The sequence below is a fragment of the Danaus plexippus genome, chromosome 30 (genome assembly GCF_018135715.1).
Source record: "Danaus plexippus chromosome 30, MEX_DaPlex, whole genome shotgun sequence".
Lineage (NCBI taxonomy): Eukaryota > Metazoa > Arthropoda > Insecta > Lepidoptera > Nymphalidae > Danaus > Danaus plexippus.
The window spans coordinates 1,592,682-1,609,053 of NC_083557.1; the positions used below are offsets into that span (position 1 = coordinate 1,592,682).

A 16,372-nucleotide genomic window follows, 5' to 3' on the forward strand; every position below is an offset into this window, starting at 1 on the left:
GCAATTCCGATGAGCAATTGGAGACGGAAGACCTTATTGATCTTCTGGAAAGCTAATAACCATTGCGGGAGCAATTGTTACAGGATGGCCGACTGTAACGCCATGCCATAAGCCGAGCCAAGCCGACGCCCGAGCCAGGCGAAAGTGGTGCCATGACAGTAGGCCGCCAAAACTGTCTGCAATTAGCCAATCACAGAGGTTAGCCAATCATCAAGTTTGACCAATCAGCAACCGTCAATGACGTCACGTCCGTTATATTTTATTTCATTGTAATTGAGGATATAAATACCCGACGAGAGTTCTGGGTGGCAATCTCGGGGCGGCAGCTCAAGAGATATCCGTAATATTGTTCGTGATATAAAATGTGATGACTAAAAGTGTGAACAGTGAATAAACGTCTGATTAATTTATAGTCCTCCCGTTTCAAAATATTCATTCGGATTAACACCGATCATACAACGAAAGGCTACATAAAAAGTTTCCTGACATAAAATTAAGGCAATAGCGCTTTACATTAATTTAAAATTATTATATTTAGCAGGCGCAAGTGTGATACTACTTACTAGTCCATAATTAAGAACCGTTCCAATTGCCTTGCAGGGTATGCGTCACATTGTAATCACACCGTTCGCTTACCTTGTCATTCCTGTAACTTGTTAAAACCAAAGAATGGGAGTTTTTAGTAAACATATTGAACCTGTAATAGTTCTAGTGCCGGATACGATGCTGTTTTAGGTAAGTTCTGGATGTCATTTCTTTACCCATTATGTTAAATAATATAGGAGAGTAAAATAAAAATAGCTTTATCATGCTTATGTTAAATTGTGCTATAATCTCCAGTTCTCCAATCGCCAACACATCACTACTTATAGAGTTATGGCTGGTGAAAACGGAGGAATGACAGTAAATGAAACTAATATTTTTCTACGGATATACTACGCGTGCTTTATTTTTGTAATAAACTATACACTCCCTACGTTTCGATTACTTTTCATCAACCATGATCACGGACAGACGAGATGTGAATGTCTGTCAGTTGGGCCTGTGATTTATCATCTGCCGCCATCGATTTCTTAGTTTTCTGGCGTACCGCTCTGGATGCTGGCAGAATGCGCTTACGGTGTCCTGAGGTCTTGCGGTGTGGTCATCGACGTGGGATTTTATTTTTTAAGAAAGGGGTCCCAGGTGTTTTATAGATTCCACTCATCTTCTCTTTTGAAATTGGGATGTTTTTTAATCTCAATAGCCTCGCGGATTTACCTTGGTATATACTTGTCTTCTCGAGCGAGGATTTGTGGTTTATCAAACCGAATGAAGTGACCTGGTTTGCCTCTAATTCTATAGTAAACTGAATCTTGCTATTGATAGAATTAAGGTGGTTCCGAATATGCAGAGCTATTAAAGCATTGCCTAATAAAGCTCGCGTAGCATATCCGAAAAATATTAGTTTTATTTAAATAAATAAAACTCGCGAAAGTCTTAGATATCATTAGTCGTAGACACCTTCAAAAGCTTCCAGTATGGATATAAAACGTTGAAAAATAAGCGTCTTTTGCTGTTATTTTGAATCACTATAAAAGCAAATTTTGTGATTTAAAACCGACTTCAAATTTTCAATGAACGATTTGATTGGTGAGTTAGTAAATAACCGTGGCAAAGTGATTGAATTTCTCGGTCGGAAGATTGATTTTAATAAAACCCTTTTCTCAAAGTTACATGCAGGCATCATAAAGATATTGAAGTTGTGGCTCGGGCTCGCGCTGACAGCTGTTTCATCGGCTTTATTCAGGGATCGCAACAGTTTTGGGATGTGTCTATTAAGACCATCGGAGCTCTATAAACACCTGTGAGTTTCCAAAAGATATATCCTGTGGAAATCCCATGATGACGTCGATAGATCGCTCCCAAAAGAAAAAGACGCCCCAGAGCTAGAGTCAAGCCTTCAATTCCACATGCAGTTTATGATAAGAGCACAAAGTAACGGAGTAGGGTTAGAATCAAGTAAGAAAGTCCAAGATACGGATATATTGCAGTCTTTTATTCGGCAAAACGAGAATGATATATATACAAGATCCATGCAATGAGTTTAGAAATGCAGAACGAGTGTTTAGACATAGGACACTTTTGCATCCAACTAGCACTAAAATGGCGCACCTTAATTCAAGATTGGCCGCCAGCATTACTAAAGTTCTATCTCAATGCGTTCCAAATGCCTCTCCCAGGTCAAAGAAATTTAGTAAAAGGGGTATAAAGGCACCGAAAAGAATTGCTATATCTATGGGAAGGCAGTTCGAACTGCTAAGCATTTGTTAGTGGGATGTAATTACTCCTGGATAGCAGTCAATACTCGCGTCGTCATGATAGAGTTCTGGAAATCATACGTGAAGCGGTTAGTCTTTCGGTAGCCAGAGCATAAAGAGAAATAACCACAAACGAGCGATCAGTAGATTTTGTGAGAGAGGGCACTAGGGCTCTAAAATCAAACGTCAAGCGACTTAAAGTGGCTTCGGATCGGACTATAATGATGGATAGGTATGAAAAACAATACAAAATCCCCGAGGATATTTGTGCGTCGGCCTCCAGACCAGACATATTTATGTACTCGCGAATTTTAGAGCGCGTTGTGATGATAGAGCTTAAGTTTCCTTGGAAAACCAACATCCCCAAAGACCATACCATCAAGGTCAACAAATATTACGAGTTCATTAAAGAACTCACTCGAAATAGGTTCTTCATGTATTTATACGAGAGTGAGAGCGAGAGGTATAACGGCTAAATCTCTCTACAACCTATTAAAAGACTTGGGCCTGTCCAGAACTCACATCAATTCATTCTTGGAACGTACTTCGAACAGCCCTAGTAGGTTCTTTTCAAATTTGGTTAGGTAGGGAAAGGAGCCTGGACAGTGGAAGTGAGCGTTTTACGCGTGTTAGATAGGGGCCCCTTAAACATACACCTGGGTCGCAAGTCCCTCGCACTGTTGAGGCTCCTCTCCCTGCAACGCGATGGACCCGGCACCCGCACGGTGAATTCATTGAATGCTAAGAGGTTTCGTCTGTTCTCTGTCTTCTTCAAAAAATTTCAATTTGAAACTACCAAAGTAAAAAATAAAACGACTATTTAATATTTACATCTAAATTTTTTACTGCAAAGTAACACACAAAAATACATTTTAGGTAAATATCTATACAAATTAGTCTATTATCATTTTAATTAAAAAAAAATGTTATAATACTCAAATGTATTTTTATGAGGGAGTGAAGAGGAATTTTATTTACCGAATAATAATTTATATCTTACGATTTATAATTTAATAGACGAAAGGAAAAACATAAAAGGTTTAGACCGCTGGAAATATACATACTATGTATATATTAGCACCTTTTTAACTGTAACAATTACTCTCGCTTTATTTATTTTTTTATATATTTTTGTTTTATGGACAAGAAACTATCAACTCTCCCCTTATACGTTACCACTATCAAAAACTATCAACTTATTAAATTACAATCATAATAATGTAAACTTAAGTAGATTAATATGTATAATTGTAGATTTTGTAAAACGAACCGAACGAAAAGATCTTAGTAATTAAACAATATGTATTGTAAAAGTGTTTATTAGACGTAATAGTGAAAAATAATAAGAATCGTAGATGTCTTGAGGTTATCTAGTTATGAGTTTAATTCTATTATCTTGAACTATATGAAATACAGATATATACTATCTTTAGTTAAACTTACAATTAATTTTAACTTGTACTGTATTGAATAATTATGAACCCTTTACTTTAGATTTACAATCAATTATTTGTGGATTAGCGTTTCAAGAAGACAATTGCTTTATGCTAGAAATAATAGTATGGTACCATTTTTAAAACATCTAATTTAGTCGCCGGAAACATTCTTTAGTACTTTAATGAATTTTTCCCAAGAGCAATAACCGTTTGAATCAATCGCACACTCTTTTATTTTCACTGGAACCCACCGAGGTGGGTTTTTTGTCGATATTTTTGAACCACTCCTGATCTGATCCACAGTTAGATAAACAAAGTCCAATTTCAACAAATACCTCTTTTCTATACGATCATACAATTTCTGGAACACCAACTTCCCAGCTATTGGTATACTTTCATATTGCTCTGGCAACCAAAATTCTTTGACACCAAGTGCTGCCAGAACGGAATATAAGTTTGCATCATGTCCATCTAGCAAAGTTAATTTTGGTGGATTCTCTTCCTCGAATGCGGAAGTTAGGTATTCAAGAAGAGGTTTTGCGAGTTGTCTTCCCAACAACGTACTATTAAAAATAACATTTTGACTTTCCCTCATCAGTTGTGTGAGGATGATCCATTGTTCCTCATTTTTAATTCTTCCCCAAGCTACATTTTCCATTGCATGCCCATCATAGTAGCTCATGAGAAATGAGTCAACTATCATATGTGCGAATGATAATGGACCAATAACGAGCGGTGTCTCTCCTAGCTTATAGGAAATTTCATTTTCTGTAACATCAAAGCGACACTGGCCTTCTACTTTGCATTTTTCTAAATTTTTAATATCCAACACCTCTTCCAATTCAAAATACGACCTCCTGAGATCAAGGTCCATCAATTTTTTTTTCATTTCTTTAACAATAGGCTCCTTTATTACTTCAGAATCGTTTCGGATAACTGGATTGAAAAGCGGGTCCATTTCTTTAGAATCTATACTGAAAACACTGATGTTACAATTTTTAAAAGCCCCACGTACAAATGATTTTGCTGATTCGCGAGTTCTTTGTAATGTATTCGCGTAAATAAACACTGAACTTTCATCCGGACAACCGATATCCAAAAGTTTCTCTCTAACTAGCCACTTATACATATATTCACCCAAGTACTCTTCAATCAATGCACCCTTTTTCGTGGAATAACCAACACTTATATTCCATTTCGGCCAAGGAAGGGGTAAATACTCATCAAAATTACCCATTACAGGAGACCGTATTGTATGTCTGCTTAATATCAACACTTGTCTCAATTCGTAACAAGTTATAACTACAAATAAATTTAAAATAATAAATCCGTACTTCATTTTATTATCAGTTCTAATGCACCTTCCAACGAAGTTTCCTCGCGACTGGATTTATTTAAGAATTGTCTTTAACTACATGATGTAACTACGATAACTCAAACAATTGACCTTTAACTAGTTTTATTGAATTTAAACTGAACAATGTTTCGTTTGCATCGCACGTTGTCCAAGATAAGATACATTTTATTTTGTCAAAGCTTAAATTGCTATTAAATTAATTCTATTTATAATATTTAATAAATGATAATAGCAAGATAATTTCTTCTTCCTGTCTCATTTGTGCAACCGATTTACAGCTTTATTGACAAGAAAATTCTTCATCACTTTCGCGATTTTAAGACGCTTTTATTAGCTTCACCTGTATGTTTGTATGTTTGTATGTATGTTTGTATGTATGTTTGTAACCGACTCCTTTGAGCTCGATTTTGCCATACTTTGACCGATCAGATTTAATTGAAACTTTGCACACCTATCAAAAACCGATGTTAATGCAATAATTCGATTAAAAAATCCGATTATCCCAATTAGATTCGCCAGGATTAATTAATTCCTTTCCGAATCCTTTGCATGCGAGTAAGAGAGATAGAGCTAGTGTGCGAACTACGTATGCGTGCAGCTCCACAGTTACTCTTTGATCGTACACTCGGTTTGGCACAACCTCGGAGAGACTTGTAAAAAAAAGTCAACTAAAAAATGAAAAATAAATAATAGTAAAAAAAAAACTAAAAAAACACGCTTTTATAAAAAATCCAACTAAAAAACAGAAAATAAAATTTAGATTAAGAATAGTGTAAATAAAAAATAAATGTACATTATTGTAAAAAAGCGTGGGGTGCATTTACAGTGCTTTTTATGATATTATCAAAGTAAAGATCATTCTACTCATCTGTCAATTAAATGTTTATAACTATTGACACTATGCACCCCACGCTTTTTTACAATAATGTACATTTATTTTTTATTTACACTATTCTTAATCTAAATTTATTAAATTTTATTTTCTGTTTTTTAGTTGGATTTTTTATAAAAGCGTGTTTTTTTAGTTTTTTTTTTAACTATTATTTATTTGATTACAGGATTAATTTGAATCGTCTCCCAAACCGCTTCCAAAGAGAATGCAAACACCAGCCTGTGTAATGTTTTCAAGTACTCATCTTTCTGTGATTTAGAAACGCTTTCTTGTAACGTACCTTACTGTGACTCAATTGAATTTCCTAACTCCTTTACACTACACGAAACGTGGTTACGAAATTCTGTACCAGTTTAATTTTCAAACTATAATTAAAGCTACCTACCTAAAGTATGGGTTTATATTAATTTTGATACAAATTAAAACACGAAACCTGTTTAAATAATTAGTTCATGTTTATTATTGTTACACAAATTATAATACAAATAACACAACATTTATGTATATTAATATAATACATAAATATTGTAGACATATGTATTAAAATTTTCATATTTAAGTATGCAGTAGCTTCGCCTTAATACTAATCCTATTTGAATTAAAATTGCATGTACCTCTGCCAACCATATAAGATTTATCTGATAACTAGCTGAAAGAGATGTCTATTGAAAATTGTTAAGTAATTTTTACAAATCGTCGTTTAAAATATTTAACAATAAGTGTATCGTTATATTGAACGTTGCAGAGAACTTACGAGTATAGCAAGGAAATATAAACTGTTATTTACTGGTAATACTTGACCGACATAAAAGAGAATACACTGTCAAATTTTTAAGACGTAACTATGGTTTTTGAAAATGATAAAACAATATTTTTAGTCTTGTTATATTTTTTAATTGGTTATGAGTGAAAATTTCAAATCACTGCTACAGTAGACGGACAGGACAAAACATTTCCTATGCGCGGTCTCCTCTTTTAATTGTGAATTTCGCCAAAGTTTCTCAAAATCCTAAATACAATTTTAATTCATTGATATTAATGATATATTTTTTTATTTTTTACTTTAATTCTTTTAATCTATGTGGCTCGTTCTAAGAAACCATATATCATGAATGTTTTACATTTCGAAAAAATATGTAATATAACATACAGAAAAATCGAAAATAAAAATAAAATATAAAAAGCAATTTGAAACTCTCAGGTTGTAGAGTCTAGCTGTGGTCAAGTAACTACAAGTCGAACATAGGCTGGCTCGACCGGGTTAGTACAACCCTCACACAGAAGATCGACGTGAAGTCATCTCTAATGGCCGCGTTTCGTCCGCTGAATGGTAGAGACGGTCGCCCTTCCGTTCATCCCACCCTTTCCTCTCTCACTCTCACAATCAAGGTCGGCAACGCATCCGCAACATCCCTATATTGCAGATCTATAGGGTGACCACTTCCCATCAAGTGGGCCGCCTGCTCCTTAGCTACCTTTGATATAAAAAAATATCTGTTCCAATTCCACGTACAACCTTATAGAAGATACCTTAATTGCTTAACCTTATAATCTTATTTCGAATCATTACGTATAACTTGATCTCAGATTGTAACCATTTTTCTGAAGTCCTTACAAACAATAAATATTTTAAACTTTACTTAAATTCTAAACAAGAAAATAATAAGGTTTTGCAATTGTGAAAGAGAATTAATAATCTTCTAACAATATTTTCATGTGAACTTGGCATATTTAATTAAGTCTTAATTTTATCCAGGTCAGTATGTTATCACGACACATGTTTTTTTTAAGGTGTTTAAAAATACATTTAATACTTTTCTGCCACCGTAGTACAGTCATTGGCCTTCCGCTTGATATCTTTTATTAGTAAAACAATCTTAAGACTTGTTCCTATTTTATTTTAACTTGTGGAATGTAGTATATTTAAGTCAAGGGAAATTAAACACTCACGTTGTGGTAACGAGTTTTTAAATACAGGGTAAACATTTTAATTTCATAAAAGAAATAAAATATACCTATCGCAAAAAACACGAAAATATATAAAGATACTATTTTGCTTAGTATTTTAAATATTCACATTATGATTTAAAAATATATGAACAAACTTTTTACAACTGCATATATGTAAATGACTGAAAGCTCTTAAGAATTCTGTGTTCACAAAATATTCATTCAGATTAACACAGATCGTATAACGAAAGGCTATATAAAAAGTTTCCTGACATAAAATTATAGCAATAACGCTTTACATGAATTTAAAATAATTATATTCAGCAGGAGAGAGAGTGATACTTCAAATGTCATTTGTTTTTACAATACTGTCAATATACCAAATAAAATTGACATTGATTCGGAGGAAGTTTATTGTTTTACTTTTATATAATATTAGTCTTAATTACATTATTTATACAGTATGTATCCCCTGTCTGCATCTAATTGAATTTGTGTCGTTATAGATCTACTATCAAAGTTCCTAATTGTGACTTCAGTCGAGGCTGTTAAATTTTATTTCATTCAAAAGTTAATTCCGGATCGTGTCTCCTCCATTCTACACGACACTGGCAGAATATACTGACTTTGTATGGATGAAGACCATATCTTAAACAAACAACGACAATTGATTCGGAGCTGACATATGATGAACTCTAAGTAAATTACATCGTCACAAGGAAACAATGTATATATACCTTTTTAATATAATATAAATTTTATAAATCATAATTATATTACGTCTTCTTGCATATATGATCTCCATGAAGTGGGGTGATGAGCCAACCAACACATAAGATTTGCGTTCAATTAAACAACTGTTTACTCTTTATTGGGGGGGGGGGGGGGGGGTTACTATTTGATTTTGATTTTATAATTTTTTTCTTTTTTATACTTTTGCCATTTCAGACTGATAGATATTTTAATTTAAACTGAATGGAGGGCTAACTATTTATCAAAATGGAGGCTCATTGTCTATGTCAAGAATAACATATTTTTTTTAAATGTATTTTTTATGATATTTTACAATTATTACAAATTTTATTAGATTGGTTAAAATTTTCTAGTGTCATTATTTTAATACACATACCATTTTAATGACTGACGATAGTTGGCTGTTTATATCGAAAATTTAGTTTTTTACGAATTAAGTCAAATTATTACTTTGACATATTAGTGTAATGTTACTGAAGATTTTAACCTCCAATTAATAAATACTTGGGCAAAATATACGACGATCCCAATACGAATGAAGCCATAGCATAAAAAAGTTTTTTAATTTATAAGGTAAATGTAACAAAAAAGGCCTCGATTATTGTAAAACGTAGCCTTAATACCAAATTAAATTTCAGCAAATTGGTCTCAGTATTAATCAGGGCCGTGCACCGATATTTGGGTTGGGGTGAGCAGAATATATTTGAAAAAAAAAACATAATTTCCTCCTCTAAAACATTTATAATATTCGTGCATAAAGTTACACTAGTCCGATCAGAACGAACATCTATATATTTTATAAATCCATCAACTACCTTTGAGCCAAGCAAGTACCTTAAAACGATTACGACCTGTTCATCACCGCTTTATTTACCCGCTGCTAGCTAATTAAGACAATCATAATATGTTTTATTAAAACGAGTACCATTACTTTTTTTTTTAAGTTAAATCCATACTGGTCACACAACTTTTTTTGTAATTATTTTAATTTTGTCATCAAACGACAACGACCAATTCAAAAATTAAATGACAACTGAAAGAAAATGTACTCGTATAAATGAAACTAGTATTATTCGGATATACTACGCGGATTTTATTATTTGAAATCTACATAATCCCGACGTTTCAGACCGAGACGAGGTGCCCGTGATCACGGTTGCTGCAAAGTAACCGAAACGTCGGGATTATGTAGTTTTTAAATAATAAAATCCGCGTTGTATATCCGAATAATACTAGTTTCATTTGAATGAATAAAACTCGCGAAAATCTTAGATCTCATTAAATGTACTCGTAATTAATTTTGTTAAGCACACATGACCATTACAGAGCTCCCAGCTATAATTTTCCATAATTCGTTAATAAATTCACTCATTAGTTAATTAAAACTTATTCACTTGCGCTTAGAAAGTCAATAATAACGAAATGGCGAAAAAAATATTTGAACGGTATACCAACAACTTAAATAATCCCCTTTTCATTTGACTGTTACTATGACTTTTTAAACGAGTACAAGACTTTTTAAAAGAGTTAAGGAAGCAGTGCCTCTCGAACGCTAACACATGCATAGTCTTTGCACACACACATGCAAATATTTAGTGCATACAACACGAGATTTGTAGATCGTCCTTGATTTGTATGGAATATATGCACCGAGTAGTTGTGCATACGGCCGCTTTGGCTGGGAAGCGGCGCTAGCCGCTAGCAGCGACTGATTGAGAAAGTTAGTTTTTATGTTGATAGATGGCACTTTTAACAATTTCATCAAATCATGAAACAAATAACATTTTAAATGTCTGTAAACATTCGTATTCCGTAATGTACGATTGAAAGTATGTAAGTAAGAATTAAACAATGTAGGTTTAGTTGTTTCATGGGTAAAGTAAGCAGCGCTTATTTGCATCTATGTGTGCACGCCACTGGTATTAAGTGTCACCTCCCTGAGAATATCGCTTACCTCAACTTATTAGCTTTGGATCATATGATAGTATTTCTTTCCAATGAGAGATGTCGTAAAAATTATTTATCTTGCCAGGTAAGCACTTGAATTAGGTACGTGATTTTATTAAAAGTATTGTGAACAACTTTTTTATTATTAATCATATGTAAGATTTGAAAATTAATCTAGTTTATAATATAAATAGAAAACGGAATTGTAGAGTTGTTATTAATTTCAAATGTATCGAATTATAGAGAACCTTAGCTTTTACATTAAAAATCATTTTTCGTCTAATAATATTTTCAGTAACATGATGCATACAATTTATTTCTAAATTTATCACTTAAGATATTTTCAAATTAAAGAAGCTAACAGCATAATATAAAGGGCATAGGTCATGTTATTTTGACAGCTTCTCAATTTTGTTCAAGAATAAAACTAAAGAGCATAGGATTTCTTCAGAAACTCCACGATCAATAGTGCAGCGTAATATCTGACGACACAGCCTATATCTCAACTAAAGCATCAACTGATAAACTGATTTTCAGAGATGGCTTCAATAGTAAGCATAACAGAAAAAACTATATTACGCATATTAGGTGCTTATGTACAGCTGGAAAATCATTTGAAAATACCAATGTGAGCCTCCATCAATAATTATATCGTTAAATGTGATTGCCTAACAAAACTTTAATCTCGAGATAAAGGTATATTATCAATAATTTTTCTACTCCTTTGTATAAGAATCGCAAATAAGTGCACATAGGCCCAACTCAATTTTAATAGTTATCTCGATTGTTTCATTTCTAAACGGAATTTTTACTCTATTTCGAAATTCCATCACTTCACATAAAAATTATTAATAAAATTTAATTAATTATCATAAAAAAATACCAAAAAAATCATGATATCAGTCGACTGAAGTCAAAATCAAAATATATATAGATAATTCTTGGTTATGTCACCAAATATTGAACATAATAGATGCCATATAATGTATTCCTTAAACTATTGACCTTAATAGTTGAATAGGCAACCTTTTTCCTTCAAGTCGTTTGCTAATTACCCTTTTAAATCTAAATAGATATTTGTGCACAAAAGACTTTTATGTAGGCTCATAATACTCTCGATTTAATATACCTACTGTCTAACCTGATATACCTACTGATGTCACTTATTTCAACATTAATAAAATAAGTATGCAGCCATGACCCCTATTTATTATGCTTTTTGCGAACGAAAACATAATTCAATTTAGGTCCGATAATCTTATTAAATGTTAATAGTTTGAATTGGCGTAGTTACGTCATGTCATAAAGAGAAACAAGTTTTGATAACAATGAAACCAGTCTGGTGTCGACTTTGACTGGAGATACATTATAATTTAAATAAAATGAAGTTTGTAGTAATTTTTCTAAATCTCCTCGTATTTGTTACTTGTCATGAATTAAAACAAGTGTTAATATTAAGTAGGCACAATATACGGACACCTTTGACGGCGAATTTGGAGAAATTTACGTCTTATCCGTGGCCGAAATGGAATAAAAGTGTTGGTTATTTGACAGAAAAAGGTGCGTTGATGGAGGAATACATGGGTGAATATTTTTATAAGTGGCTAGTCAGGACTAAGCTTTTTGAAGACGGTTGTCCGGACAAAAACTCTACACTCATTTACGCAAATACAAAACAGCGGACTCGAGAATCTGCAAAGGCATTTGTAAGAGGCGCTTTTTTAAATTGCAATATAAGTGTTTTCAGTTTAGATTCCGAGGAAATGGATCCTATTTTCAACCCAGTGTTATGTGATGACGCTAAAGTTGTCAAAGATCTTATCATTAATGAAATGGAAATTAAATTAAGAGATCTCGATCTAAGGAAATCATATTTGGAATTGGAAGAAATATTGAATTTGAAAGATTCTGAAATTTGCAAAATGGAAGGTCAATGCAATCTTGCTGATACAATTGATGAAATTTCTTACGAAATTGGAAAAGAACCTAATGTCCATGGCCCTTTGGATTGGGGAAATGCAATAATTGATTCATTTTTAATGAGTTACTATGATGGTTATGCTATAGAAGATGTAGCTTGGGGTAGAATTAAAAATTCTAAACAATGGGAGACCTTGACACAAATAACAAAAGAAAATCAAAATGTACGTTTCAACAGTACTTTATTAGCGAGAGAAGTAGCAAAACCTCTACTTGCTTATATATCTTCGGTATTGAATGATGAAAAACAATTAAGATTCATTTTGCTAAATGGACATGATTCTAATATAAATTCTCTGATGGCATCACTTGGTATTAAGGGTTACTTGTTACCAGAACAATATGAAACTACACCAATAGGAGGAAAGTTGGTGTTCGAGAAATGGTATGATAATGTACTTAATAAAAATTTGTTGAAAATGGAATTTGTATATCTAACTGTAAAACAACTAAGAGATGGTTCAAAATTGTCATTAAATAATACACCACGATGGGTTCAACTATCTATGAACGATTGTCCTATAGACTTAAATGGTTTTTGCCCTTGGGAGGACTTTATTAAAGTATTAAAAAATGTTTCGGGTGTTTAAATCAAAGACTTCAATATTATTAACACACTTCAAAAATATACGGTAATATTACAGCTTCGTTTTACAAATGTGTTTTTATTTACTTTTTTTAATCATGTAATTTATCAAAAGTTTTAATATTATAACATTGTAGCAAAGAGCTTGAATCCACGACAAAATTATAAATGTTTGGAGATATATCTTTCCTGTCAAATAACAAAATATAAAAATTTTAAGGAAAGAAAAAGTAGAATACTACGATTATATTTGTGTTGTTAGTCTAGTATGTATATGTATTTTTTGACTAGTAAGTCTTAATTTATAGATATTTTACGTTGGAATCATGTTGACACTGCGCAATTCGTGTTTCCAGACTTTATTACATTTATATTAAAAATGTACTTGACGACCTCTAGATATGTTAAATATTGCGTTATATTAGGTATTTCATGATTATAGCCATTCTTCATCATGTATATCAAACAAGAATGTACGAGCAGTGTCATTATATTTATCTTACTTTGCTTTGCAATGCAATCTTTGGTTCTCTTTTATATAATAAAAAGTGTGATATCATCGAATTTACGTTTGGAACAAGTAGTAATATTGAGTAGACATGGTGTTAGAGTTCCTGTTTCTTTACGATTAAATAAAATGTCACCGAACCAGTGGCCTCAATGGAATGAGAATCCAGGCCAATTGACAGCAAGAGGCATTGAGGTTGAAGGTTTGCTTGCCTCTTATTTTTCTGAGTGGCTTATAAAAAATAATATACTTCCTCCAAGCTGTCCAAATGATAAAGATTTCTTTGCGTATGCCGATTCTTCCCAGAGAACTATTGTTTCAGCGGAAGCATTTGTTGAAAAAGCCTTTCCAAATTGCAATGTTATTGTTCATTATAGTTCGGACACCCCTGATCCAATATTTAACCCAGTAATACATAACGGCAGTGTTAATTTTCAAAAAATAGCAGAAAAACAGATGCAAGTAGCCATAAATGAACTGAAATTAAACAGTTCATTCATTGAACTTAATTCAATCCTTGATTATTCAGAATCTGAATATTGTAAGCGGGAAAATAAATGTGATTTATCACAAGAACATAACACACCATTTGTAAGGGTTAAATATAAGCCAAAAGTATCCGGAGGTTTGAAGAAAAGTAATGAAGCAATCGATGGTTTCTTAATGTCTTTATATAATGGTTTCTCTGAAGACCAGGTCGCTTGGGGCAAGTTAAAAAATCTCAGCCAATGGAAAGTTGTAATGCAAATTGCAGAAGGCTACCACGATGTTGTATACAAGACGGAATCCATTGCAAAAGACTTAGCCGGCCCATTGTTGAGTTATATGAGAGATATTTTTGTAAAGAAAAACACTAAAGTGACATTAGTGATGGGACACGATAGTAATATTAATGTGGTATTGACTGCTATGTCGTTTAAAAGACATTATCTCCGAAACAGTCTAGCATCAACACCGATTAGCGGTAAAGTTGTGTTTCAGAAGTGGTTTGATGAAAGTTTGGGTAAATATTTATTGAAAGTTGAATACATTTATCAAAGCACTGATCAGATAAGAAATGCTCTGCCGTTGTCAATGGAAAAACCGCCCGAGGTTTTTTTGATGGAAATTAAAAAGTGTAGAAACGATGATAGGGGTTTCTGTTTGTGGGATGATTTTATATCGATTTTAAATGACCTTTAAAGTCCGATGATAAAATTTACTTTTTTAATTATAACCTTATATTATATTTTATATCTAAAACGATTCTGTATCCTGATGATGGATAGTATGGAAAGCTTTAATATTGAAATATATTAGCTGTGATAATACAATATATTTATATGTTTGTTATATGCTCAAGATAATTACAAAGACTAAGAAATTTATATTGTAAATGTGAAGACATAAAAATTATATATATATATATATAGATTATAAATTATTTTAGATTATAATTAGGGGCGGTATGACTACAGGATATGTCATGTAATACCATAAATACTTATTTACATATATATATATATATATATATATATATGCCCTTTATTTGATCTTACTTATACCAGTGATATTATTGATTACTCAAAACAATAATTTTATCTTGACTTGACAGTTAACTGAAAGTAGGTATGAAGTCGAGTATATTTTTGTTATGTCTACAAAATATTAATATTTTATAATTATAATATTTATTAACTATAGTCATAATGTTATTTTTTTAATTATATAAATTTTCGTATACTCCTTGTAACACCATAATTTTAATGTCTTGAAGACAGTGAAAGATATATGTACTTTTTTATGAAATTAAAAATTTTATATACAGCATGTTGTTTTATTAAAACTTTTTAAATAATCGGGTTAAGCAACATTTGAACTAAAACAGAAAAGGTTTGCTAATTTAATTGATTTTTTATGTGTTTGAGTGTTTGAAAGCACTTGTTTGGAATAATCTCACAAAACTAACTATTTGATTGAATTTTTTCATCTTTAGTAATGCTGAAATAATAAAAAAAAATTCGAAGGTAGACTTTAATTAAGTCAGTATAGTTTGTATTTGTATGTATATAGCACTACTAGTAGTCTTGTCAAAGATCAGCGTAAAGTATCGTTTGATCTTGTGTCCTATCCTTTCCTCTTAGTGGATGTTCCTGTGTACGGTGTTCTTGTGTCCTCAATCTGAAATATAAAAGGCTCTATACAGCAGAATCTCATCCATTTTCATTGTTGACTTCTGAAACTTAATCTTACTACATATGAGCGTGTTGTGTTGTATTGTATAGTAGTCTTGTTTAGGTCACCCAACGCAAATTAAATCCATTGTAACTTCAATGCTCTCCACCACCACTCCGAAACGGGGAAGTCTCAAGGAAACGCAAATATACTACGCTTTTGATTCTTAACTTCCCCGTAACATTATTTTTCTCGTGGGTACTCTTAATTAACTCTTTAAGAGGGTAAAAGTAATCCCAAATTTGGTTTCGGTTTTTCTCAAAACGCAATGCGCTCTTGAATTTATAGAATATATGATAGAACATACAGAGAGAGCTCACATCCCTTCGGCGGCTTAGGGTTTAGATCGTATGTGAGTATGGGATTATTAACAGTAGGAACTCCCCGACTTTGTATGGAGTCAAATAAAAGAAGTTTTTACTATGGGGCACTGGATCAGAATTCAGAGG

General features: G+C 32.4%; 2 protein-coding genes across 2 annotated transcripts; both read left to right on the plus strand.

The window, feature by feature from the left end:
• Positions 1 to 11,966: 11,966 nt before the first annotated feature.
• Positions 11,967 to 13,273, plus strand: LOC116776613 (glucose-1-phosphatase-like). The gene has a single exon (XM_032669846.2). It carries the CDS (start codon positions 12,018 to 12,020, stop codon positions 13,203 to 13,205), a length of 1,188 nt encoding a protein of 395 aa, XP_032525737.2. The 5' UTR covers positions 11,967 to 12,017; the 3' UTR covers positions 13,206 to 13,273.
• Positions 13,274 to 13,380: 107 nt separating this feature from the next.
• On the plus strand, positions 13,381 to 15,515 carry LOC116776491 (glucose-1-phosphatase-like). Its single transcript, XM_061525600.1, has one exon. It carries the CDS (start codon positions 13,656 to 13,658, stop codon positions 14,889 to 14,891), a length of 1,236 nt encoding a protein of 411 aa, XP_061381584.1. The 5' UTR covers positions 13,381 to 13,655; the 3' UTR covers positions 14,892 to 15,515.
• Positions 15,516 to 16,372: the final 857 nt, after the last annotated feature.